Here is a 27,804-nt window from a genome sequence, read left to right on the forward strand (position 1 = left end):
AGAGGCAGAGCATGAGCAAGGGATGGGGAGAGAGAGAGGGAGACACAGAATCTGAAGCAGGCTCCAGGCTCTGAGCTGTCAGCACAGACCCTGACGTGGGGCTTAACCCCAGGAACCGTGAGATCACGACCTGAGCTGAAATCAGATGCTTAGCCAACTGAGCCACCCAGGCACCCCTCTGGGGTAAAACTTCTAAACAAGACAGAAGGAGACTGCACTGCTGGAAGGCTTTTATTCAGCCTGTCGTTGGTTCTTTCCCAATGCAGGAACTTGTGGACACACAGTCACTAGCATTCCAAACAACTTGATGAAGGAACTTCAAGAGGTTACTACCTGTAAGGTGATCAGAAAGAACAGTGGAGGTGCTTGTCCCCAACCAGCCACATCAGTGTGGTTCCCTGAGTGGCCTTGCTGAAGAAAGCTGCTGCAGGGGGTCAATCCTTAATGGGCAGGAAGCTTCACTCTGTTCCCTCTCTGCAGGGTTGCCCAACACTTTCCAGATGAAGATCTTTCTGGAGGAGAGCAGAGGGAGAGGGCTGCCTGGTTCTATTCTGCTCCTGACCTTCCTCCCCTTTCTGTGACTGCTGCCTCCCTAACCCTGGACTTCATGAGTTACTCCAGTTTCCTTCCAAAAACTGCCCCTTTGCTTGAGCTACTGTGAATTGAGTTCCTGTTACTTGCAACTGAGAGAGTGTTAACCAATGCAGCCTCCTGTGGCCTGGCCCCTGCCTTGCTCCCCAGCTCTGTTCCTGGACACCTCACATTTCATGCTGTCACTCTCTCTGTGCATTGCTGCTTCCTGCCTCCTTGCCTTTGCTCCTGTCATTCCCCCTGCTGGGATATCTTTTCCATCTTTGTCTGGCTAAAACAGACAAACCCAGCTCAGGAAGCCTCCCCAAGCGTGCCTGTCAACTATCCTATCAGTCAGATGTTAGCTGTTTATCTTTGTGTCTCCCACACTGGCCTCTAAGCTCCTTGGGCAGAGACCAGATCTTATTCATCATCTCTGTACCCTGGTGTCTATTACCGTGCCTGGTGCATGATAGGTGTTTGTTGGAAGAAAACATATTTGTTGAAAGAGATTCAAGAGGGTAAACTAAAAAAAGGGTTTCCGTTTCTGCAGAAGTGAGAGCAGAAGGTGAGGAGAAGAGTTACCCTGTGGGTGGGTCCCTGGAGAGGATTTTGGCCCTAGCCCTAGAAAAAGAGCGATTGTAACATACAGTAGTAGACGTCGGAAGGGCGTTCTAAACAGTGGTGCAGACTGGACGGAATTAGATCTTCTTTTTCGCTTGCCATCGTATCATGTTTCTCTCTTCCTGAAATATCTCCGCCTCCCATTCTACCAGCGCCATTGTATTAGGGGTTGACACTGTTTGGGTGATTTACATTCAAAGTTCTCATTTCCTGTGTTCCATGTCCCTAGTGACATGTGTGAATTGTATCCCCTAAAGAGAGGGACTCAGGAGGTTGCTGGAAAATGGGTGGGTCAGGATTTTGTATCCAGAGAGTCTAAATCTATCTGAGCAAATCGGAGAGGGCTCCAAAGAAGAGGTGGCATTTGGCCTGAGACTTGAAGCATAATGAGGAGTTTAACAAGAGGATGGCGAGCCCAGTGTGTTCAGGGAGCTACAGGGACTGCGGATAATAGGTTAAAATCACTCATCTCAGGTCTCCTGGGTGGCTCAGTTGGTTGAACATCTGACTTTCGATTTTCTGCTCAGATCATAATCCCAGGGTTGTGGGATGGAGCCCTGTGTCGGGCTTTTGCTGAGCATGGAGACTGCTTAAGATTCTCTCTCTCTCTCTCTCTCTCTCTCTCTCTCTCTCTCTGCCCCTCCCCCGCCCCTATCTCTCTCTCTCTCTCTCAAAAAAAAAAAAAAAAAAAAAAAAATCACTCATCTTAAGTGAGGGCAAGGTGGCCGGCCAGAGAATCAGGTGTAGGAATGGGGAGAAGTGCAGTGTACCTTGGACATTTAACAGACTCTTCACTTTGTACATTTAATAGACCCTGGGAGCACACTTTGCAGAATTATACATATACTTTAAACTGTTAAGCTTGGTAGAGAACCTTCTATGCAGCCACCATTAACAAGAAGCAAAGTGGTTAAGTATATAGACCCTGGAGTCAGATTGTCTGGCTTTAATTCCCAGATCTGCCTCTACCAGCTCTGTGACCTTGGGCAAGTTATTTGACGCCTCCATGCCTTGGTTGCATGGTCTGTAAATCGAGCATAATAGTACCTCTCTCAGCAAGTCATAGGGGTAAGATGAGTGAGTTAATACATGAGAAGCCCGCAGAATAGTGCCCAGTGCGCAGCAAACACTCACGAACTGTCAGGCACTAGTATGATTTCATTTCTCATAAGGTTGTTTGCAATCACCAACCGTGCACTTAGTGCATGATCCCATGATAGTAATTACATGGTTTTAGTTGTTCATTTGGTGGTGTTTCCCGCTGGACTGTGAATTCCTCAAAGGCATTAGCTGAATAAATGTCTCTTTCCAAAGTAATTGAATTCATGCTTTCAAGCGTATTTCCTACTTACTACATTTATGTGTTGGTAATCTAAGGGGAGAACTTTCCTTAGGATTGTGAGGGGGAAATAACATTCTTAGTTGGAAACTCCTTTGCGAGGCGGGAAAATCTTTGCACACAGAAGCATTGTCTTCTTTATGGACCCAGGCCAGCCCCTTGAGATTGTTGCTGGAAAACTTGCTTCATGGAGGTTTTGTCCTATTCAAAAGGGTTTAAGGAGCCCAGAGAAATAAGAAATATCTGAACCCTGAACCTTGTCCATTTGGCTGGACATTTTTAGCAGAGCCTTGTTATAAAACTTTTAGCAAAGAAACTTCTTTCAAAGGGCCCTAACTCCTGAAAGGTGGGAAAATTAAGTTAAGTGGAGTTTAGACATCACACGCACCCAGAGAAACTGGCCTGATGCTCCTTCTCGGCTTGTTTTGATTGCCTTGGAGGAGAAAGGGCACAGAGAAGCTTTTCTGCTGAGACCACGGAATGAAAGTTAAAGTTGCCTTAGGAGATTGGCTCTGAGTCTGCAGGACCCAGGAGCTCTGCAAAGGCTGGACCATAGCCCAGAGGGCAGACCCAGATTGTGTGTGTGTGTGTGTGTGTGTGTGTGTGTGTGTGTGTGAGAGAGAGAGAGAGAGAGAGAGAGAGATGGAGGTGAGGGTGGGGGTTCTAACTTCTAACCCTCCCCCACTCAGGAAGGCAGTCAAATAAGTCAGTTGGAAGACAGAGATCTGAATTCCCTTTGTATCTGCATGACCTTCCTCGAGACTGGTTTTTCTCTTTTGCCATAGGAGGGTTTGACGTGAGTTGTCTGTAAGGTTCTGTTCCCGGTGTTCAGATTCTGGCTTGGCCCCAGCAGTGTTGGGCACAGTCTGGGTGGAGCAAGGTAGCATTTACTTCCGAGCTTCCCACATCATCCATCACCACCAGGACCCTTATCTCCAAACTGCTCTGTGCAACCCTGACCTGACCCAGCCCACTCCCACGCCAGCCTGCCCACTGCATCATGGGGCCACTCCTCTCTGTTGCCAGCAAGCTCCCAGAAGCCTCAGGGCTTTCTTGCCCCTGCTCATCTGCACCCTAAGGGGAGGCTCTTCGTGCTCTCTCATCCCTTGATCTTCACGCCTAGGGTGGGGAGAGGCCTGCTCCTCACCTCCTTTGCCCTTCCAGTCTCCCTCCTTCCTTCTGCAATGTCTCCAGCTCCCTTGGAGATCTGACCTCAGCCCTCCACCCTCATCACTGCTGTCTTCTCCCAACTGGATCACCTCTCGTTCGCCGAAGATGGTGAAGCTTGGCTCACTACTGGTCTCTCCATCCTGACTCACGCCACCAAATTTGGCGATTTGAACATCCACTCAGATGATTCTGGCAACTCCATAGTCTCCAGGTTCCTCGACGACCTCACCTCTGATGCTCCCTTCCTCCACACACATACACTCAAATATTTGTTGGCAACATGTAGACAATGCGCCCACGTGGAGAAGTTTCATTTATCTTGAAAACTATGATACCTAAATTAGAGTGATCATATAATTTATTTTCCAAACTGGGACAGTATTGTGAATGAAAGAGGACACCAAAGTGGTTTAGATTATATTATTTTTGCAAATATTTACGTATTGATGACAAATTGGCTTTTATATTAAGGCCCCTATGAAATAATTATATTCAAAAACTATTTTCCCAAAATAAGTTTTTCCTCAAAAATTAAAAAATAACTGGGCGCCTGGGTGGCTCAGTTGGTTAAGCGTCTGACTTCGGCTCGGGTCATGATCTCACGGTTCCTGAGTTCCAGCCCTGCATCAGGCTCTCTGCTCTCAGCACTGAGGCCGCTTCAGATCCTGTCTTCCTCTCTCTCTGCCCCTCCCCCACTCATGCTCTCTTGCACACGCGTGCTCTCTCTCAAAAATAAACATTTTTTTTAAAAAGACAAAAAATTTAAAAACACTTGTATGTGTACATATTTTTATGTATGTACATTGAAGGGACATTAAACAAAACTCTTTTGTATTGATTATCTGCATATTCAAAACAGGCAGAATAAGACTTCCTTGTACTTGTTTTAACTTCTTTAATTAGTTTCTTAGCTGAAGTTCTCACTAATTGTGTGTGTCACTGGTATCTTTATAAATAATTTCCTTTTTGAAAATGTTTTTGAATTTGGAGGTTTTTGAACAAATCTGTTTGTAATCGCTTTTGAAGTAAAATTTAGGGTTAATGAATTTGAAATTGCTGACAATTAATGACTTCATTCCTCCCTGTAGACTTCAATATTTTTAGTTGACAATATACTGTCTCTCCAGGTACCGAGAAATTTGGTAAGCTTGATACAAATTCTGCTAAATAGATATCTTCAAACTGTTTATGTTAAATATTTTGTCCCAAGTGTTGACACAGGTATAATCTTTTTGCTGCCATTCATGGTAGCAGCCTTCAACACACATTTTCACGAAACACAATTTGTCAGGTAAGTCATCTTTATTAAGGATTCTTTGGAACACTCCCCCATTACACACAGATTTCATATCCTAACAGATGAGTCCTTGGCAGGAGCTGGAAGTAGAAAGTGGAGCTCAACCAAACCCCATCCTGGCTTATCTGAATGCAACTATTAATGATCATATCTGGTTAACGACAAATGCAGCGCAAATGGTAAAACTGAATAGGACACAAGGCAACAGGCACAAACAGGGGCTCTCCCAGGAAACACCTATAACACTGACCCCTCAGAGGCAGCTCATGGTTCTCAATCAATGGCAGCATAGCAGTATCGCCAGAGAGCTCTTCAAACAATGCTGGTGTTCAGGCTCCACCCCCCCGAGACCCAGATTCCATAGCTATTGGAATGGAGCCTGGGAGCCAGCATTTTAGTCTCTAAGAGAGTCTAAGGTGCAGCTCAGGCCAAGAGCAGCCTCACGCACTGCTGTTAGGCCAGATCACCGTGGTTCTCCAGGGCCGTTCCTCAACTCCTAACGCTATAGGATGCAGGTACACAGTGACTCAGATAATAGGAGGGAGGTAAATCAGGAGTGGCTATGCTGCTGCCACCCTTTCTCTGCACCCCCATGGTTGTATTGTTACCATGGGCCAGGGGTGGGTGCATAGCAGGTGCTCTGAGAAACGAGAAGAGCGGAGGGTGGTCCTGCCATAAACCCTGTGAACATTAGCCATGATATGGTCAGAATGATTGCATGTAATCCTTTAAAACATTTAATGAAGCTACTCCTCTATTGTTATGATAAAAATGAAATTTGTTGAGGGTTACAGAATCGTAATTAGAAATAAAAATGGAAAAAATCTCACAAAAGCTCTAGTGAAGCCTGTCTTAAGTTCTGCACTCGATTCTGAACATTTATTTTGAAAATAATCACCAAATGTAAATCCCCAGCACCCTCAAAATGATGTATCATTTTGCCTCATTCTATAAGTTTCTGATCATCTTTCTCACTCCAAGTTTCAAAGTATGAAAAACCACACAGGCAGAAAACAATCACAGCATATCCATTGTCCAAGCCCTACACACCTTACTGCCCCATAATGCACTGGGGTTGTCCCAGAGCCAGTCGGGAAAGCAGCATCCGTCAGTGCTTCACCTGCTCTGAATTCAGTTTCGAGGCTGTGAGTTGAACTCTGTACAAATGTTCTGGATGACCTTGGGGACAAATTTGTACAGGTTGTCAAACTCGTCGACAAAGAAGGAATGGTCCTTGGCGGGGTGAGTGGCAATGACTTCCAGCTCGTCCTGCGCAGCCCATGCGACACCTATTGCATAGGTGATCACTCCTGTGGGGACAAAGTTTAGATGAAGCAAAAGTGCCCAAGAAAAGGTACTGCTGATGAATCCTTGCCTTACTGTTGCTCTGTTGGCTATTGTGTTTGAATGCAAACAAATTCAAAATCAGAAGTGTTCCTCAAAGCATAACCACCTGCTATGTGCCAACAGTAACAAAATTGATAGAGCTGCCATCTCATAGGAGTTTGGAATCTTTGGGAGGAAAAAACCCAGACAAAATGGAATAAATAAGTAAGATGTTCATGTCCAAGGGCAGTAGAGGGTATTTTGGGACAAGTAAAACTTGGTGCCGTGTAGATGACATCACACAGTACATGCCTGCTCTACCTGTGTGTAGAGCCAAATAAAATCTGATTGATTGGTTGATTGATTTTTCAAAGATTGTTTTTGTTTTTAAATCATCTCCATACCCAACGTGGGGCTTGAACTCACAACCCTGTGGTCAAGAGTCGTCAACTTGCTCCACTGACTGAGCCAGCCAGGCTCCCCTCAGTCTTAAATGCATCAAAAGTCAGTTTGAGATCTTAACGAAAACCATGGAACTGAATTACTTTAGGCTTGAAGGTGACTTTACAAGCCATACAATGCAATGTCATTCCCAGCGCAGGAGCCCTTGCACAAGGACCCGGAGAGACGGTGACCCAGCGTCTGCTCCATCACTGGTATGAAGAAAGGCTTTCAAGACAAGGAAGTGCCCAACAGTGTTGGATGCTGCAGGGAGGTCATGTGGGATTAAAACAAACAACAAAAAAATGCACATTGGATTTAGAAAACAAGACATAGGTAGAGTGGTGAGAACAGTTTCAGGGAAGTAAGTAGATGCCAAAAACCCCAGATGAATTGCTGTGAGGTGAGAGTGAAAAAGAACAGAAGATGTGGACACAGCACACAGAACTGATCCTTTTCAAAAGTTTGGCTGCAAAGAGAAGGAGGTAGGTGGGAAGTGGAGCAGAACACGGTGTCAAAGAGTTTGGTTTTATTTTTTAGGGAGGGATCTCGGTGTGCCTAGATGCAAATGGGGAAGGGTGCCGGGGGGTTAAAGGTTCTGGACTGCAGTGAGGAAAAAGAGTCCCTAGGGAGGAGAGGACAGACTCAGAGACTAGGCATCTGTCCTCAGTGGGAAAACTGGAAGACTCGCTGCTGGATGGTTCCTGATTGGGGTTGGGGGCAGCTGGTCAGCGGGAGCTTGAGGTTACTCTGCAAAAGCCTGTTCCCATGTCACCTGCAGGCTGGCAGAGTGGGGTCAGCTACTTGGCCATGAAGCAGAGGGGAGAGCCTGGGTGTGGCTCTCCTACCCAGCCGCGCATGGCAGCCCATGTCACCATCTTCCAAGCGCCCTGTTGTGCTGATTGGAGAGTCATCCACACCTCACATGGCTGTGGCCTAAGCTGCTTTTCAACTGTGGCTCGATAAGCTGCATTTAAGCTGCCAGTCCCTTTTCTTACCTCTCCAGTGTCTTTTCTCTGGATATTGTCTATGTCGTTGTCTACAAACACTAGCATTAGGCTTAAGAATGCTGCCAAGTGGCAGTGGGAACAGATTTGCTGCACAACGTGGCTTAGATCGGCTAAGCCCTCGTTTTGCACAAAGATTGAAAGGCTGCCCCCCAATAAAGGCAACACAAACAGTATTAGAAATTTAGCTTTTCAGATCCTTGAGTCCACCCTTGTAGAGAACCTTCTACTGGCAATTCTGACCAATGGTCAGCCAGCCTTGGCTTGGACACTCCTGGGGACACAATGCTCATTGCCTCCACATAATTTGCTTCTATTGTAAAGTTTCCCAGAACGTCTCTCTCAGTCTTCGCTTCTTCTAATGAGGAGGCCGAGGATATCCTCTGGGTGAGGCCCAAAGGATGTCCATTTAGGAAAATGAGTAAGAGTGGAGCTAAACATGAACTGGAGACAGATGTTTGGAGATAGCAGGAGAGCCCTGGGCTTTCAGACAAAAGCTGGCCCATCTGGCTCTGCCCACTCACTTTGGAACTTTGAGAAGGCTGCGTCTCAGCTGTTTATCTTCACTCCGCTGACTTGAGCCCGAGGGAGGCTGTGACTGCTGGCCGACATGCAGGCCATCTACCATTTTGCTGTTGAATACCCCCCGTAGGCTCTACAAGGGCAAATCACTGGGAAGACTCTGCCTGAACCTGGTGTCTGGTTACTTTGGTTCCCAGAAGGCAGAACTGCTGGTTCATTCAGGCTTGTTTATTTTTCCCCCTCCTGGTTTAGGGAAGGATTAAAGCAGCTTTAAAGAATACTGAATATCCTGCAAACTAACGGAAATCAAATGCAGGCTCAGAAGAAGGGGACAACCCTGGCCCTGAGTGAGTCTTCCACCCTAGTATAGATCTGTCCAGTCTTTGGTGTTCACGGACAACTCAGTTTACTTTGGTTATCCTTACTATTATTACTAGCACTTGGGTTTTTGCCAGTTGTTTGTATTTTTGTGATATTTTGTGGTACTTTTCAAAATGGTGATTAAACTTGATTCTGTGAAAAAGGCATTTAATGGGACTGATTTTCTAAACAGCTCAATTTTCATAGTTTTAGTTTTTTTAATTTTTTGAGAAAGAGCGAGAGCGAGAGAGAAAGAGAGAGAGAGAAAGTGAACAGGGGAGGGGCTGAGAGGGCGGGGAAGAGAGAATCCCAAGCAGGCTCCGCACTGTCAGCGCACAGCCCAATGTGGGGCTCAAACTCACAAACCATCAGAGCATGACTTGAGCTGAAATCAAGAGGCAAACGTTTAACCGGCTGAACCACCCAGGTGCCCCTCATTTTTCATAGTTTTAAACTTTCTGTTGCCCTCTTACAAATTTTTATTCAGAAATATCTCTTTAAGTATTTTGGATGAAAATTTCTTTGAGGTTTCCTCAAAACCCCCAACATCTGGCTAGCAGCTACTTACAAAAAATAGTACTTTTCTTTTAAAACACTAGTTTTCTTCAAATTTCTAACACAATTTGGTGGCCTTCAATAGAGACTAAAATAATGAGTCAAATTCCTTTTTAATGCATTACAACTTCGTGTGTAATGCCTCAGAATGTTGGGCGCAAAGGAGAGGGTTAATGTTCCCAGTCATCTGCAGGCCTTGGGTTTGCCATGACACTTTGTAAACCATCGTGGTACTCCCCACCTTGTTCCTTCTTTGCTGCTCATAGAGGCCTGTAGTGCTTACCAACACCTCAAATACATTCCCCATGGTTTTGGGCATTTTATTAAATGGTGGACAAAACCAGTGCATAAAAAGACAGCCCCAGGGTGCCTGGTGGCTCAGTTGGTTAAGCTACTGACTCTTGATTTCTGCTCAGGTTATGATCTCATGGTTCATGAGTTTGAGCCATGCAAACAGCCACAGCTGTGCTGTGCTGACGGCAGAGAGCCACTTTGGATCCTCTGTTCCCCTCTCCCTCTGCTCCTCCCCTGCTTGTGCGTGCTCTCTCTCTCTCTCTCTCTCAAATATAAATAAATAAATAAATAAATAAATAAATAAATAAATAAATAAATAAAATATTTATAAATATATATAAATATAAATAAATAACATTTATAAATGCATATAAATATATAAAAATACAAATAAATAAAATATTTAAATAAATAAAAAGTATTTAAAATAAATAAATAAAATAAAATAAAACAAAATAAAAAGACAGCCCCCTCCTTGTCCCTCACTGGACTGGTCAGCAAGACCAGCTTACCCTTGTGATGGGCAACCATGGCCGGTATTCGGACGTCATCATAGGATCTCCCATCAGTGATGAGGATCATTAACTTCCTCTTGTTGGGTTTGGACTTCTTGAAGAGCTGTTCCAGGGCATAGTTGATGGCGGCCCCCGTGCTGGTCCCACCACTCCAGTATCCCACCCTCTTGATGGCATTGAGGATGTCAGACTTGGTGTTGTAATCGTCAAATCCAAATTCCAGCCGCTGCTCGTAGGTGTACTGCACAGCCCCAATTCGCGTGTCTATGTCTGAAATCTCAAACTCTTTGCTGAGGTTGGCCACAAACTGGAGAACCGTGCGGAAGTTGCCTGTCCCCACGCTGCTGGAGCCGTCAATGACGAAGCCAATGTCGGCCGAGTTCAAGCAGGTCTTGCTACAGGCCAGTCTGTCGGTGTCGCAGACCCGCTTCACCAGGGCTTGCACTGTCTTGTGGAGGCTGAACCAGCTCTGCACATTGAGCGAGTAGAAGCCATTTGTTCTGCACACAGCCTGGAAGACAGAGGGAAGGGACACTCGCCACGTCAGGTGTCACATTCTCCAGGCTGTTGTCACTACCCTGACCAGCAAGGCAGGCGAAGAAAGAAGCAAACAGACTCTTGTTTTCTGCACTCTTCTTCCTAATGCTCTTTCTGCACCACGGTTCCCCCAGTCAGGTGCTCATTGGGGCAAAGATCCCTCAAGTTACCTCTGGACTCAGTCTTACTCCCTCAGCTGGCTCTCCGCTTTAGGGGAGAGCTATCACTTAAGCAAATCCTTAGAGAGAGGTGAATCACTCATTTCAGCTTTGTACCTGTGCCTCCCTGGGCCCCTCAGTTCATTTGTACTGGCAGCCGGCCATAAGATTGGCACTGGTGGGCACCACCATATGAGAGGATTAAAGAAAGTTTTTGTTCTGATGGGGAAAACAAGATACATGAGAAATAGCTGAAGAAATGTTTCCAGAGCAGCCTTGCACCCAGCAACAAGGGGTGCCATACATATGTAAGGAGTCATGCTAGAAGTTCTTGGAGAGATTCTCTCATAACCCCCTGCCCTCACCCTAAAAGGAGGATATAACCCCTCTTCGTGAAGGAACAAACTGGGGGCCGGCTGTGAAGGGACATCCCTGAGTCCCTAAGATGGGAACACAAGTCTCTCTGCCTGCAAAACCCACATTCAGTCCTCCAGATGACCCTGCCTCCAGACAAATGAGTATTTATTGACTTGTGCCCAAGCGTGTTCCAGAAAAAATTTAAGGTAGCTACAAATAAACATTGAGCAACCTGACTGGTGTGCTCCTGGAAGGGACCAGGCTTGTGTTCCTAAAGTGAAGTGTTTCCTCCTTGCCGCTGTCCGTCCGGGGGTCACAGAGAGAGTCACAGACCTGGTGACTACAGATGAAGCAGTAAGATTACCAATTTATTTTAAAACAAGAAATGGCTTTAAAATATCCTAGGAAATGTTTTTAATTGGTTTGCAAAAACCTAAAAGGGGTTTATAAAACTTTCCATGAACTAGGTGGTATCTGAGCTGAGTTCTAGCCAGTGGAGGGAAAGGAGGGAGACCCACCAGGCACTGGCTGAGGTCATGGAGGGAGAGGGCAGTGGTGCTTGGCGTGGGCAGGAGATGGGTCGGGACCACACTCCAGAAGGCCTCAAGAGTGTGGGGGACAATGAAGGGTTTGGAGCAAGGACCCCTCCGGACTGGAAGAACTCTCCATAAACAGGAGTTGGGCTTCATTGTGGAATCTAAACTAGACTGGGGAGCCCTAAGGGGGAGACAGACCAGATGCAGAGTGCTAGCGTGACCCAGGGAGGTGGCATTGGGAGTTATCGAGGCCTCTGGGACAGCTGTGGGGCCATTCATGTGAAGTCCAGAGGAGGAATAAATTTGGTGGGAAAGATGGCACTCAAGCTTTTTATATGCAAGATTCAAAGCTCTTCATGACATCAGGTGGAGGGAAGTCAATTGGCTGGAAAGAGATGGAAACAGAGCTCAGGAGAGACCGGGGTTGGGGACAGATGAGGGTATTGTTGCTTGTGACTTGTGAGTGAAGGTGGCGGCTGTGGCCTGGGAGGACTCTGTGGGGAGAAAGCCCAGTGAGAGGGAAGGAGAGGGCCAAGCACTGAGTCCGGGCAAGTCGGGTGCAAGACAGGAAAGGGTAGAGAGAGCAAAGGAGATAAGAGCCATGCTGTGTCCTGGAAGTCAAGGGAGATGAGAATTTCAAGGACGATGAAGTGGTCAGCAGATTGGTGCAGGAGGTTGAGCCCTGTGAGATCTGGAGACACAGACCATCAAAGCTAGAAGGGCGTCAAAGACAAACCAGTACAACGTATTCCTCCCTCCTTTCTTTTCCGTTTCAAGCTGGGGCCTTTTCCTTGGAGGCAGGTTTATGTGGAGTCGCACTGTGTAAAACATACAAAAGGTGAGCTTCTCCAGGGGAGTGGGCGCAGAGGCCTGGCTCCCCGTCTATCCTACTCCTGTCTGCTGCCAGCCATCTCCACAGAAACCATGAGCAGAGTGTGGAAACCTGATCTGCCTGACCTGATTCAATGCCTTTCTTTTCTTGTTTATCGGGTTGGTTAATCTGCAGTGTGTGTGTATGTGTGCATGCACATGTGTGTGAGCAAGAGGACATGTGGCTGTGTGTGTGCTCACATGAGGCCTCACCAGGTGGCCTGGTGGAGGTCCTCTGTGGCCATGGAAAGAGCCTGGGGAAGCCTCTATTGGAGACTTGGGGACACTGCTTCTCCCGAGGGGCTGTTGTTGGCCTCAGTTCACCAGGTGGGTGTGGGGTCTTGCTCTGAGAGGGTAAGTCTGGCTTCCAGACTTATTAGCCCCTCACTAGAGGCTCCCCTACCTAGAAGAGAGCTCAATCCTTCTTCAAAAGTAGGAGAACAGCCTTGATGGCAGTTACAGCTTTGCAAAGTGCAGCAGATCCTGACGGTGGGTGGGTCCCTTGGGCAGTTACGTACCTTATGAGAGAAGTTGGGCTCCACCACATACTGCTTCTCATTTTCAGTGGCACCTTCGATGGTGATGAAGAAAATATTGATTCCTGACTCCCTTGCAAACCTCGAAGCCTCCTCCACCTTGTCGGTGGGCCAGCCATCCACAATCACCACGGCCACATTGGGAGCACTGCCTCTGTTCCCATTAGCTTTCGAAAAGAAGTTCTTGGTCACAAAGGAGATGGCCCGGCCTGGAAGAAAAAGAAACTTCATGTTTGGAGTGCTTAGAAATGCAGGCAAGATCCCAGTGGTGTAAAGAGAGCCAGAAAAACCCATTCATACTCTTCTTTTGTTTGTTGGTTCCCCCCACCCCCACCAACTTTTTTTTTTTTAAACCACATTAACTATTTTGAGGTGTACAATTCAGTGGTATTAAGTACATTCACAATGTTGTAAAACCACGACCACTAACCATTTCCCTCCCCCATGTCACTTTAAGCCTTTAACTTCTAATTGTCTTTTATTTAAAAAAAAAAAAAGTGTTAGGGACCAGCAAACAGATGAGAAAGACTTTCATGGGAATAAAAGGGTCCCCTCTTTGCCTGCATGCTGGAACCACACTATGCTCTTTCTGGGAGCATGGGGTGGGAGGGGTTGACCTGGAGGAACAGGAGCCTTTTCTCCACCTCCTGTCACTGGGGGTCAGCCAGCCTGGTGCTCTAGGGGCTGCTGGGTGTGGAAGGCTACATTCGAGGTTGAGTGGTGTCTTTTGTCCAGTTAGGGGCACAGGTCTGGCTGGCGAGGGAAGAACTACACCTGCTAAGAACTGAGGGACTGTGTTCTAGCCCTGGCTGTGCTGCCTACTGGCTGTGTGGGCCCAGGTAGGTCACTCCGGGACTCTGGGCCTGGATTTCCATTTCAGCTGAAAGCCACAGTTGTAAGATGTAATGGAGCCTCCCAGCCTGCCTTTCCAAAGCACATGTTTCACACCACGTAGGACCTCAGGGATTTTTCAGTCAAGCAGGGTGACAATTGTCCCAGTTTGCTGGGACTTTCCCAGTTTAAGCGCTGAAAGCCCCATATGTTCCTGGGAAGATTGGGATGACCAGGTCACCCTAGAGTTAGCATAGCTGCATACAGTAAGGTGGTGCTCTTAACCCGGGCTCTGTGGACCCCTGGGGGCAATGGGCATGTGTATCCACAAATTCCCTGAAATTATACACAACATTTTGTGTATAGAAGTATTTATTTGGGTAGAGGAGTAGCTTTCAGGAGATGCTCAAAGGGGTCTTCAATCTAAATAAAAGTTAAGAACCATCTTAAGACTTTAGGATTAACGTCATTTCACTCAATGCTTTTTGGTTTTGGCCAATATCCTGGCTCCACGGGTTAATCTTAACCTGTCAAAGGAAGGATCAAATGATCACACATTCAGTTGCTGGAGAAAAGTCTTGGAAAACCCATGTGATCTGGCTGCAGGGAGCACAGTTGCTAAGGGAAAACCTGGCTGCTGAGAACTGCCTTCACAGCCAAGGGACATGTCCCTCAAGGCCCAAGGCACCTGGCAGTCCCCTCTGGCTTAATGTTAGATGCCTGTAAACAGAGCACACCCCTGGCCTCACTCAATCTTAAATTTGGAGGCCATGGTCCATTACTGCTCAAACCACATTGTATCCACCTTCTAGCACATCTTGGAAGCAGAGGCTGGCAATCTGAAAACTACGTTGTTGAGACTCCCTTGCAACTACAGCCCTGGATTTGTTCTAGTTTCATGAATCGATGTGCATACATGAAATTTAGAAGAGTGAGGAGAGGCAGAGACTGTATTTTGGACTCTGCTCTTTCTGCTTATGAGCATCTGTAGGGTACTTGACTTCTTGGGTGGTGCCAGAGGAACTTATGTCTGCTGTCTAGCTTTGTTGCCATTGAGGTGGCAGGGTGCAGAACATTCTTTCTGTGCATGTGAATGGAGCAGGCAAGGCCTGGTTGGGGGGCTGACCACCGTAGCAGGAACTTCCTGACTGTGGTGGCTTCCTGGCTAAATCAGGTTCCTGAAGAGGCTCCACTGGCAGAATTGAGAATGTGATTTCCTGATCTTGGAAGAGGCAGCAGCTCCTTGGAGGTCCAAGTTTTGCAGGAAGACTTTAGAAAACATCTCTCAAAGTTCAACCTAGAGTTCATTTCTGCAGTCCTTTTGATTATCTTCAAAACCATTTAATACCTAGGAATAAACCCCTTTCTGCTTCAACCAGTTGAAATGGGTCCTGTTCTCTGAACCCAAACTCTGATCAGTACAGGGCAGGGATAGAACATGTTATCTGCTGAAAAAGGTATATGATTTTATTAAGACACCACTCTAATCCCATCAAGAACATAGGGTGTCTTCAGAAGTTTTAAAGTTTTGCTTCATGATACATTACTGCAGTATGACTGATATAAGTATTCAATTGAAAACAAATCAGAAATAAACTCTATCGGGGCACCTGGGTGGCTCAGTCAGTTAAGCATCTGACTCGACTTCGGCTCAGGTCATGATCTCATAGCTCATGGGTTTGAGCCCCATGTCAGGCTCTGATCTGGCAGGGCAGAGGCTGCTTGGGATTCTCTCTCTCTCCCTTTCTCTCTGCTCCTCCCCTGCTCACATGCTGTCTCTCTCTCAAAATAAATAAATAAACTTTTTTAAAAAAAGAAATTAAGTCTATTACATTTGCAATGTGGTAATACTGATTTGGGGTCCCAGATAGCAGTGACTTGGCTAATGTTTATTTAGCATTTTTCGAAGATCAAGGGCTTTTCATTTGCCAGATACTAACATACTGGTCCACAGAGATGTACAATGAAGCAGAGAACAAAATAATCAGACTTATAGTAACTTCAAAGATGTTCCTTCAGAGTCAGTTCTATTCTCTGTGTGCTCCATGCCAAGCAACTGTGGCTCACTTCTCCATTTCTTTGGGTTTCAATGATACAAAGAGGTTCCCTGAGAAGTAGACAGCCCTCCCAGTGCCCCCAAAGCCAGACTACCATTTATGAATTGATATGCTGGCATAGGCTTACTGGCAACTTTTGAGTTTGGTTAGTGTGAAAGGGTTCCCCAATGCCTGGATAGCTCCTGGTGAACTGGCAAAATGGTTTCTGGACACATTGAGGGCTAGACTTGGACTTCTGGTAAACCCCCCACCCCACCCCTAACCACCAAGGTGCAGACATCTCAGGAGACTCAGCTTGAAACAAGGAACCTGTCTCTGTTTCCAGAGTCAACACTAGAACAGGGGAGCTCATTGGAAGAAGATTCCCAAGGGGCACTGTGGAGCTTTCTGAGTGGAATTGGTTATAACATTTAATGTTAAATAGTTTATGGCTTGTCAGTCAATTAGGAAACAGTTACAATAGCAGTCCTGCTTGTCCTGAAGAAAGCTGCCAACCTGAGGAACCAGGCATGCTGGAACTCTTCAGCATATGTGTGGTGATGATTCTTACCCCTGAATCCATGATGATACCTTAGAAAAGATAGAATTCATTTGTATATGTGTGTCATTTCTTGATGGATTATTATTATTATTTTTCCTCCTCCTATATAGGATGTTAGAAGACAATCACACAGAGGGAGAACCGTGGAAGCAAGCTAGAATGATCTGAATTCGGTCACATACCTGCATTGGAAAGCCCTCCTCTCTGGGTGATTTTCTCTATGGCAGTTCTCAGATCCCGGGAATTCATGTGAGTTCTGAGGTTAAACTGGGCAGAAGGGTTGTCTCTGGAGAGTGAGAACAAGAAATAAAAATTAGCTGGAAAGAGAACATGTTATATGCTGAAAAAGGTATATGGTTTTATTAAGACACCACTCTAATCCCATCAAGGATATAGGGTGTCTTCTGAAGTTTTAAAGTTGTACTCCATGATTACATTACTGTAATGTGATTGATCTAAGTATTCAGTTGAAAACAAATCAGAAATCAACTCTAAAATCCAACTCTAAAATCCTTTGGAGGAAAGCAGAAATCAGAGTCTATTATTTTATATATGAATAGAATGGAAGCCGCTTCAAAGCCTTGAGCTGGGTTTCATAAAATGCCCCACTGTGGACAGAAGGAACAATGAGATGGGGGGACTGGGGTCCTCTTCAGTGTGTGTAGAGAAAAGTGGTCTGTTTTAGGACTCAGGGTTCTAGTTTTGAGTGTGCTATTTCCTAGCTGTGTGACCTTGGAAAGTTGTTTAACTTCTCTCAGCTTCAACTTCCTCATCTAGGTAAAAGCAAAGATTGTGACATTCGGATTTCTAAAAAAAACCAGGATGATAGTCAAGTGGGATTCTGCAAATGTGTAGGTGTCCCCAGGTTGCCTCAGACCCTCCTCTCCAGGGAGATAATCCCAGCTGGCAGCCACTGCCTGGGTCACCCCTCCACTGGAATTGCGCCTTAACAGTGTTGTCCAGGAGAGGACATCCCTTTATTTTTTCATTTTGTGGTTCCTGTGACTGGGTGAGAATATTCAAATCTTACCCAAAAGGTTAATCTATTAACCAAAAGGTCAGCTGGAGAGGAGGTGGAGTGAATTAAATGGAGAAAGGGAAGGAGAATCCTTCTCTAGAGACGAGTCTCTGTGAGTAAGCTGGGCGTACAGGCATGGGAGCAGCTGAGCAGAGGGTGTGGATACCTTTTATGACCAGGTTGGGGAGGGGGGGGGTCTATCGGGTGGGTGTTTGCACCCACAGCTGCGATGAAGTGGGGAAGCACAGTATGAGCACATCTCACGATGCACTGACACAGAGCCATTGGCACAGCTTCATGTGAGTGTGACCTCTAAGGTCACATGGGCCCCCCACTCCAGAAAAGCCAGTGCTCGGTTCAGTGCTCTGATGCTGCTATCTTGAAATCCTTAGCTTTTAAAACAGGGCCCAGCAAATCATGCAACAGGTCATGCCTGCAGTTTACTAAGCCTTCAAGGGGAGGGAGAAGACTTTTTTCTGTTTATTTATTTATTTTGAGAGAGAGGGCCAGTGCAAGTGGGGAAGGGGCAGAAAGAGAGGGGGGCAGAGAATCCCAAGCACTAATAGCATGGAGCCCTACGCAGGGCTCGAACTCACGAAACTGTGAGATCATGACCTGAGCTGAACCCCAGAGTCAGAGACCTAACTAACCAAGTCACCCAGACGTTCCAGGAGAAGACTTTAAAAAGCAGCCTTTCCACAAGCACCTGGAGTAGGTCCCAGGAGAAGCAGCTTTAGGCGGTTTAGGTGGGAATTCCAAGGGGACTTACAGTGGATTCTTAGCAAGTCCTCTAGGAGACCTGGCAGTGTGGTCACCAGGAAGCCAGTTCCCTAGGACTGAGAGGAGACATCTTCTGTCTCTCTCCCTGCTTCCCTCCCCTACTCCGCCCATGATTCCCACTTTTCTAGGTATCTCAAGGTGATCTATGTTGGAGGAGAACTCTTGGAGACTGGCAGTGTGACCCTCTGTCCTCCATTTTATTAGTAAACATGAGGGACATGGGCTGGTTCTCAGACCAAACCAAAGCAAAGTGCCCAGAAGGCATGCTTGTTTCGGTGAGAGGCAGGACAGGCTCCATTCAGGGAAGATGAGGGAGGTTTAAAAGCAGCTCAGTGACGTGAGTGTTGGGGCCAAACCCAACCAGAGAAATGCCACCAGATGAAAACCAAGTTCTAGTTTAGGATTCAACAAGAACAAACAACAACAAAGCAAACTGCAGAATGGGGAAATGTGGGCTTTTTAGCTGAGCCTGACTTTACTCTCAACCTAAGTATGGTGTGGGTCCTCACGAATGGGCTGCAGTAACACAAGCCCTGTGCGGGACGGGGAGGAGGCATCACACAGAGAAGGAGCTCTGTGGTTTCCATGGTTAGATTTCTCTCTCCCTCCTGGCTCAAGGGTTTTGGGGCTTATATGCTTTGCAGATCAATCAGTGAATGCTGAACTTGCCCCCTGGCCATCGAGACTCAAAACCTGGACTCCCATCGCTATTTGCTCATCATAGGGCCCGTGAGTCCAATCAGTAAAACCCTTCAAGTTCCTCTATACACCATCACTTGCTTTCATCCCTCCTCCATATGTCTGCAGTGACCCTCTGAGTTCAGGCACCCTGCTTCTTGCTGCTTCTATTATAAGAGTCTCTATTTGGTCTGTGCAAAGCCAATTGTATGCACATCTTCTAAAAACCTCTTCCTCATGTTCAGCTCTGAGAGTAAAATTCCTCTGCTCAAAAATCATCAGAGGCTCCCATGGTTAAACTTCATATTTTGGCTTTCAAAAGCCCATCCATAATTTAATGCCAACGTACAATGTTCATATCATGCTCTCTGTCTTTGTCCCAGGATAACCTATATCCTAGTTGGAAAGAGCTGCTCACTGTTTCCTGGTTTTTGAGCTTTGTGACTTTGCTCATTAACTCCCTCATCTGGAAAACCCAAATTGTGCTCACCCTCTACCTCTAGCTCCCTGTCACCCTGCCCGGTGCTGACAACCTCCATACCTGACTCTGCTCTCCTCTAACTCAACACCATACACAGTATGTAATCCCTGCAGGTTCTCAATGAACAGTATGAAGAAACAAACATTTCCTCTTTTTCTGTGCATCTCTACCTCTAAATGATGGTGTTGCCCAGAGTGTATCTCCCTCATGTCTCCCTCCTCATTTTATGCACTTCCCTGGGACAGCTCATCAACTTCAGTCACCAGGGGTTCAGAGACCATTCACATGCCAACAGCTGTCTGGTGCATACTGGTGGGTGCTCTGTCTTGAGCCCCAGATAGACATAAAATGACTTCCATCCATCTCTGTCCAGAATGCACTGTGTGGTGCCTGGGGGCGGTCCACAGCCACCTCAGGTTTGATATTTCCAAAACTGAAGTCATTTATCTTCTAAATCTGCTCCATCCAACCACTCATATCCCCTTCCGTGTTCCCTCTTCTGACTCATTGTCATCTCAGCAGAAAACATGCTGGACATGTTCTGACACCTCCTTCATCAAATGACATTTCCTATCAGACCAACCTCATAAATATCTCTTGCATCTCTCCCTTCCTTTCCATCCCCATGTTTGTACTTTGATCTTTCCTTTCTTGAACTACTGCTAGAATTTCCTACCTGGTCTTCCTGTACCCAGGGTGGCCTCTGAAGAGGACCTTTTTTTTTTTTTTTTTTTTTTAAGCAGGCTTCACACCCAGTGTGGAAGCCAATGTGGGGCTTGAACTCACGACTCCAAGATCAAGACCTGAGCTGAGATCAAGAACTCGATGTTTAACTGACTGAGCCACCCAGGCACCTCTCTGCAGAGGACCTTTTATTCTATAGGCTATACATGCTGATGAGAGGCAAATTAACCTGGGAGCTAATAATACTTCTTCCAAGGGGCCTAATTTTGTATTTGTAATTTTGTGTTCTTTTTCTTCACAGGACCCTTGAGCTGCATAAGCTTCAGAGTCCCCAGTCTTGATCTTCCCTTGGTTACCAAGGACTAGGAACTTTCTCAAGGCCTAAAAAATAAAATACAAGTTGAACCAAAACAAAATATTATGGGCTATAAAATTAAAAATTGCAAAATGGATATTGCCAATGGTAAGTATGTAAATTGTCTACCAAACATAACACAACTTACACTTCCATAGTTGTACAATTTTAAACTCACCAAATTTTAATTACATTTGAAACTGATTTGTGGGCTAGATTTTCTCCCTCTGCAGGATTTCCTGCATATGTGAGATGATCATGTAGAAATCATAGCTAATCATAAAGTATTGCTCATACACACATAACTTAAAAAGCAAAAACATAAAATTTTCTTTTGAAAGTTTTTCCAGAAAAAAATGTATTTAAATGTAGAACCTAGTCACTTAGTCACGTCCACAGCATTCCCTGGAATGTTGCTCAGGAAGCTGTCTTGATATTCATCACTTCGCAGAGCAATCGATTACCTGTCTCTTTCCCATTCTACATATACAGCCAAGTCTCCTTATTTGCAGTAGTTACGTTCTATAAAGTTGCTGCGAGCATCACATTAGCAAATACTGAGCCCTTGCTCCTAGGGGAAATACTGGCTTAGGTTCCTGTGGGCCTCTGGTCACAACATTTCCATCAGCAGATCGATATATAAACTTGTTTTATGTACGTTTCTGTTGGAAGACACCTAATTTAATATATGTTTCTTACAAATAATTAATTACATGCAATATTTCTGTCTAATAAAACACCAGCTGAGAAGGGTTTAACAGTTTCCTGACCCTGAGTAATGTTATCATAAATTTCTTTGGCTTTTAGCCTCACAACGCTGTCCACCTTTTTTTTTTTTTTTTTTTGGCAAATCAGTCTTCACTTCATGAATTCGTAAGTTCAGCTACTTTTTCATCTTTTTCATAGCTTCGTCAGACATTATAGATATTACTTTAGAACTTTCCAGAGCAGAAGCACACACATATCAGCGACATTCCTCTTTCTTTTTCTTTTTTTTTTTTTTTTTTAAATTTTTTTTTTCAACGTTTATTTATTTTTGGGACAGAGAGAGACAGAGCATGAACGGGGGAGGGGCAGAGAGAGAGGGAGACACAGAATCGGAAACAGGCTCCAGGTTCCGAGCCATCAGCCCAGAGCCTGACGCGGGGCTCGAACTCACGGACCGCGAGATCGTGACCTGGCTGAAGTCGGATGCTTAACCGACTGCGCCACCCAGGCGCCCCTCCTCTTTCTTTTTCTGAAAGTACTGAATTATTGGTTCATTAACTTTGAGCTCATGACCAACGCACTGTCACGCATGCCTGAAGGAAACTTATCAAACAGTTGTAGCGTCTCGGTAAGTGCATCACAGCCTTCTTGTGCTTTGAACCCTAGATAGCATTTTCAGCACCACATTTGGGGGGCATTTCAAATAGTGAACATAACCAATGACAAGCACAAAAATATGAAGACTGTGGCACTAGATAGATTGTGACAAGGAGACTTGTTTATAGCATGGCGGCTGAAACAAGGCACAACATTGCCTTGTTTGACCTGGGCTGGGGATGTGTGTCAAGCAACTCAAATCCCACCCCTATGCTGTGCTAGTCTGCAGATGACTGTAAAAGTACCATGAGAGTTTGCTGTCAAATATGGAAGCCACAAGTCAGGAGGATCGACTGTTACCTATTTGAGAACAGGCGCTATGTCCCGGTATTTCCTATCCCTAGTGCTTAGTGTACAAGTGATAATAGGTGATTGTGGAATAAATAAATGAAAGGAAGAAAGCTCAAATGTCCTTTCCTCTCTCAGATCATCCCCGGTGGAGTTGAACACTCTGCTTCTGGGCTCCACACTGATCCTTCTCTTCCTTTATTATACCATAGAGGTGGATGAATCCATCTACAGAGGCAGACAGATGAGCTATTCACATACCCAGTGAATGGATGCTTTTAATTTTATTTAATGTTATTTCTTTTAAAAATATTGCCTCCCTTACTAGATGGTGAAGTCCTGAAGAACACAATCTCTACCACATTTATTGATTTATTTTTAGCAGATTGAAAGTTTGGATCAGAGGACCTCTGAAACTCTCCAAATGCTAAAATTATGATTAGGGGCAAAGCAACTGAGCCATCCATCAAGAGACTTATAGGCAAATGTAATCAAACCACTTAGAAGAATTTTACATTAGCATCTCCTACAAATGGCATAGAGCTTAGTGCATGGTAAACACTCAATAAATCTTTATTAAATTGAAATGTAATTAAATCAGAGGGATGAGCGATAAGTCTTAAATCTGCAAACTGTAGCAGCTCTTGGTACTAGAACACATGGGTGTATGTATCCTTTTTCAGGATGTACGGGCTGGTGGCCTGACACCCGAGCCAGGTTACTTTTCAGAGACAGACTAGTTAAAAAGTTCAAAGAGGTATGCCACTACATTTCCATCTAAGTAATTTTATTACAAGATCTCATTAAAGGAAAACAATTTTTTTCCCTCAGCGATTTCAAAGCTTTCCTTTGAAAATAAGAGAAGAAAATAAAAAAAGGTTTATAGCTCAAGGAGAAAATAACAAATTGTTCTGTTTGGAAAAGAAGCTAATGATGAGAAATTATAGGGAGCCAGAATTTGTGCGTGGAAAGGAATAATTTATGTGACAGGAAATGATGAGTCTGTGAATGTTTAAGAAAAAAGAATACCTGTCAGAAATGGCCCCAGGTGATCAATTCCTAGGAAGGCTTGGGACCAGGGGGTAGGGAATTGGGATGGATATCAGTGTTTCCAGGCTTTCCTGCTGGTGCAACTCACCTGAGGCACTTGTTAAACTACATAGGTACTAGATCTCCTGCTGGCAGAAACTCAATTCAGTAGATCTGGGCTGGAAGTGGGAATTTTTATTTGTTTGTTTGTTTTAAACTAGGGATCCAGGCGAATCCTATCCTCGGGAAAGTTTGGGAAGGCCTGGGGTCTGAGGACTAATGAAGCCCTTTCAGTCCTAAGGTCTATGCAGTTCTAGTCCCAGAGGCTACTGCTTTACCCCCATAATACTTTCAGTCACACTGCGTGAGCCCCTCAAATGAGTTTTTATGCCAGTAGAGACATATTAACTGATCATATAGCAAGAACCTTTCAAAACGGGTTCCTCCAACAAGGCATCACCTTAAGGCTACTAATGCTAAATGTTATGATTCACGGGCTTAGTCACTGAGATGTACCATGTGAAATCAGGAGGATGTTCTAGGGTGACCCTGGCCACCCAAGGACATGCTGGTGGCTACAGATTGGGTGGCAAACTTGTTCCTTTAGTGCATTACCTGGCTCAGAACAGAAATGATTTTGCCCCCATCCTCTCAAAGGACCGAGAGCTATGGTCCACCTGGTGGCCTGGGCCAATCTGCTGAGGGACTTTGTACAACTAGCCCCTTCTGAAAGGACACTGGCCTTACACTTCCGAGGATCAGAGATGGGAAGCAGGGTCTCAGAATCAAATTTTGTCTTTAGATGAGTGTTTTTTTGTCATTAATGACAACAAATTCAATCCACCCACCAAAAAGTGGAGAATTGACCTGAGTACCTCTTCCTTATGGGGGAAAAGCAGACATGCAATCTGCTCATCTGAGAGTCACTCTGGAACCAACGGACTCTCAGGCTGGCTCGTCTGTGACCACATCACAGGGCTCGGAAGCACTACAACGTGGAATGTCTTGGCAACAGACACACTTGCTGGCACCCCCTGGGCTCAGACGTGCACCCGATCTCCTGGGGATCTTGTCTGATTCTATAGGTCTAGAGTGAGGTCTGAGGTTCTGCCTTTCTCCCAGATGATACTTTGGATCCCATGTTGAGAAGCAATGTCTTAGAGGATGCCGCGCCATCAAGAAAATCAGCAGTGGGCTGCCAGTGATAAGGGGAAGGGAGGAGAACAGCTGAGGAGTCTAGAGGAAGCATGAGAAAGGCAGAGAAAAGGAGGAGGAGGACGGAGCGGAGGCAGCTCTGTAGGCACAGAGCTGGGAGAGGATTCACCAGATGACAGCACAAGCCTGTGGGACTATCTGTGCCTGAGCTCTCTGGTTGCACAATATAATCACCTGGGGAGCTCTAAAAATTAATGATGCCTGGGTCCCACACTCAGAAATTCTGATTTAATCGATCTGAGGTTTGGTCGGGGAATTGGGATTCTCAAAAGCTCCCCAAGTGGTTCTAATTGCATGGGGGTGGCCATCTGCTTCTCTAGCAGAATGATCTAGGGATCTAGGGATGTAGGGAGAATGATCTCAGGGGGGGCCCTGGGATAAACCCAGCCAACGTGCGGTGGGGGCTGAAGGGGGACCGCTGAAAGGGAAGTGGTAGAAGTCAAGTGCACTCTGTGTTTTATTTGTACCTCTGGGAGAACTGAATGGTGAGGAATAGAAAAAGCATAGGGTTCTTTGTGTAGATTTTATTCATAGCTCATTCAGCTTTGAGACTGTGTCCCTGAGGAGTGTGGCACACAGGCTCACCTGTGATCCTGTCAGAAGGGTCCTGTGAGGAAGACAGAGGCAGTCTTTACAAGTTCCATTAGGCCCTTGGAGAGGCTGCTTGGGGGCCCCGTTGGTTTCTGTAAAGGCAGTATAGACTAGGGCACGAGGAGAATGGGGTGGGCATGGGAGAGATCTGAGTTCTGGACGGCGTGGCCGCTCTGCTCCTGGGAAGCCGAGCTGTGCCTGACTCTCTCAACAACAGACTGAAATTACAGACTAAAATATCAGCTTCTAGGTTTTTACCAGATTCTGACTTACTGAGTCTGGAATGGGACCTGGGCAGCGGCATCTGTGAAGCCCCCTAGGTGACACTAGCATGCAGTCGGGGCCTGGGCCGCAGCTTCTTGCTCTGAGCCCCCTGGAGCCATGTCTCATGCTCCAGCCCTGCCCACTCCTCCTTTGCTGCAGACTCAAGAGAATGTGACAGAATGGTCCTCCTTGCCAGGCATATTCGTCTTCTCTTTCCGCTGTAACAAATGGCCATAAACCTAGGGGCTTAAACGCTCAGTAGCTTACGGTTCTGGAGGTCAGAAGTCTGACACGGGTCTCCCTGGCAGGGCTGCGTTCCCTTCCGGAGGCTTGGGGGCGGGGTGGGGTGGGTCCATCTCTTTGTCTTTTCTATCTTCTAGAGGCCACTTGCATTCCTTACTCGTGGCCCCTTTCCTCCATCTTCAAAGTCAACACTCACACCTCTGACCATCTTTCCATAGGCATATGTTCCTCTGACTGATAACAGCTGGGGAAGATTCTCTGCTTTAAGGCCTCGTGTGATTAGATTGGGGCACTGGATAATCCAAGATAATCTCCCCATCTCAGGGTCCTTAACTTTAATCACATCTGCAAAGTCCCTTTTGCCCTGTGAGGTAACATAATTATAGGTTCCAGGGATTTGGATGTGGATGAGTTTGGGGGCCACTGTTCTGCCTGCCACACCAGGCCTGACATTGGTTCTTCCCTCCGCTCTGACTGTCCCGTGCACGGGGGCTCAGCTGATCCACGGGAGTCTCTGGGCATCCTTTCTTTGTGGGGGGGGGGGGGGCGGGCAGGGAAGGAGGGAGGGGAGCCGCTGAGTGTACGACTGAGGGTCTTCAGTCCAGGGCTGATAGGTAAGAAGGGTAAGAAAGTACAGCCCACTTTCTACCACACTGGACGACTGGTACAGAGCAATGAGCAGAGAAAAGTCTTATTTCATTTTGAAATGAAGAAAAGCCAACATGTGGCTTTGTTCTGTAACTGTTTTCGAATGTTGATATCCTAGGGTTGATTACAGAGTTCAGAAGCACAGGTGCAATTCTGTTCCATTTGTACCGAAACTGGGGGCTAAAACAAAATCATGTCGAAGGTCAGGGGGCACGAGGCACACGCGGATCCAGGCTGCAGTGAAAACACCAGTGTGTTGGTTTCATTCGTTCTGCCGGCTCGAGTTCACCTACTAGCCACTTGCTCCGGCTGTCCTTGCGTTTAGCCCTTCTGTGTGCCTGTTGGTATTAAGTGCAGTCACGAGCCTGGTGGCTGTGCACTTCTAAATCAGAGCTCAGCTGCAAAACAAGGGCTTGGTCCTAGGCTTTTTGCTCAAGCACAGCGTTTCAGTCTTCAGCTTGGTGGAAAGCTTCAATCATCAGAAGCTTTCTCGGCAGATGAGCAAAATCTTTGCTTTGAAGTCAATTTTGGTTGACATTGTAGGGATTAACCCAAGATTTAATACCTGCCCTCTCCCCAGTGGTCATGCATTTAGCTGTGTGCTCTTGGGCAAGTCACTCAACCTCTCTGAGGGCAGCACCGCCTCTCTTACAGCAGGCGTGTGATGATTGGGGAAGGAACTCTGTGGTTGCCGGAAGGCTGGTGCGGTTGGGGGTTAGAGGCTTCTTCATGTGCAGGGAGGGGGGACGTGGGAGCATGCTGGTACCACAGTGGTTGAGGCCTCCCCTGGTCTGGATCAGGAGCAGAAGCCCAGGAAGTGCAAGGTGAAGGTGCGGAGGAGCAAAAAACCGCGAGCCCGCTGCTCGGCTGAATGGGGAATCGAGGGGACAGAGAGACGCAGAGAGGCAAAGAGGGAAGGACCAACCACTTGTCAGTCCCGTGACATCAACCCCCCTTCCCTTGGGCTACCTGGACTGATTTTCTGTTTCTTGCACCCAAAAGATCTTTGTGTAGGATGCTTGGGAATCAGGATTCGGAATGAGCACTGCATCCTGTAAATCAGATCATTTTTAATACTTCCGGTATTTTTATCTCATATTTGCCTTTTGTTTCCTGTTAATAGTATGAGTCTCTTAAATTCTAAATTTAAAAGTCTAGATCTAGCCGTGAAAGTCTAAATTCTGACGCAGCCCTCCTAAGGAAACGCGGGGAAGGAATCTTCTGAGCCTGGCACGTATGAGCAGAGTTTCCAGATTTCAGGGACTCCTGCCTGGCCAGCTTCTTCCCAGCCCACACCTCTCCTCGGAGTGCTCATTGTTGGTAGGCTGGGCACTTCCTGTAGAGCCTCATTTCCTCTCTATAACATGCGGGACTTTCTATGGCCCCAAGGCTCTGTGATCCTGAGAAAGCAAGGCGATCCCAGTGATCCTAAGGTGGGCACTGGAATCCACTGAGGACCCAAGACTCTAGGAGAGGGATCAGATACCAAATCAGCCAAGCACTGGCCCTTCCTGCTTTTCATCTTCCAGAAACACAGGCCCCACATCTGCCTCTACCTCTGCTTCCTCCCCTTTCCTGCCCCACTCCCTCCCTCTAGGTGCACTAAGACCATTTGGTAAAGAAAGGATTGAAGGGAGCCCCCTCAGGAAGGAAGCCAGGGGGCTGAAATCAGAAGCAATTTCAGCTGGGCACACGGATTTCCCTTCCACCTCACACACACTT

At 46.3% G+C, this 27,804-nt stretch overlaps 1 protein-coding gene across 2 annotated transcripts in view; it reads right to left on the bottom strand.

Moving 5' to 3' along the window:
- Nucleotides 1–4,986: 4,986 nt before the first annotated feature.
- The window catches only part of VIT (vitrin), a 105,743-nt gene continuing 82,925 nt past the window's right edge, over nucleotides 4,987–27,804 (bottom strand). For both annotated transcript variants that reach the window (XM_030311316.2, XM_032592699.1), the window contains 4 exons: nucleotides 16,626–16,729; nucleotides 12,997–13,223; nucleotides 10,018–10,531; nucleotides 4,987–6,310 (listed from right to left, as the gene is read on the bottom strand). In XM_030311316.2, coding sequence (XP_030167176.1) covers nucleotides 6,132–6,310; nucleotides 10,018–10,531; nucleotides 12,997–13,223; nucleotides 16,626–16,729 — 1,024 coding nt within the window. In that variant the 3' untranslated portion in view covers nucleotides 4,987–6,131. The remainder of the gene's footprint in view (nucleotides 6,311–10,017; nucleotides 10,532–12,996; nucleotides 13,224–16,625; nucleotides 16,730–27,804) is intronic.

Source organism: Lynx canadensis, chromosome A3 (assembly GCF_007474595.2).
Source record: "Lynx canadensis isolate LIC74 chromosome A3, mLynCan4.pri.v2, whole genome shotgun sequence".
Taxonomy (NCBI): domain Eukaryota; kingdom Metazoa; phylum Chordata; class Mammalia; order Carnivora; family Felidae; genus Lynx; species Lynx canadensis.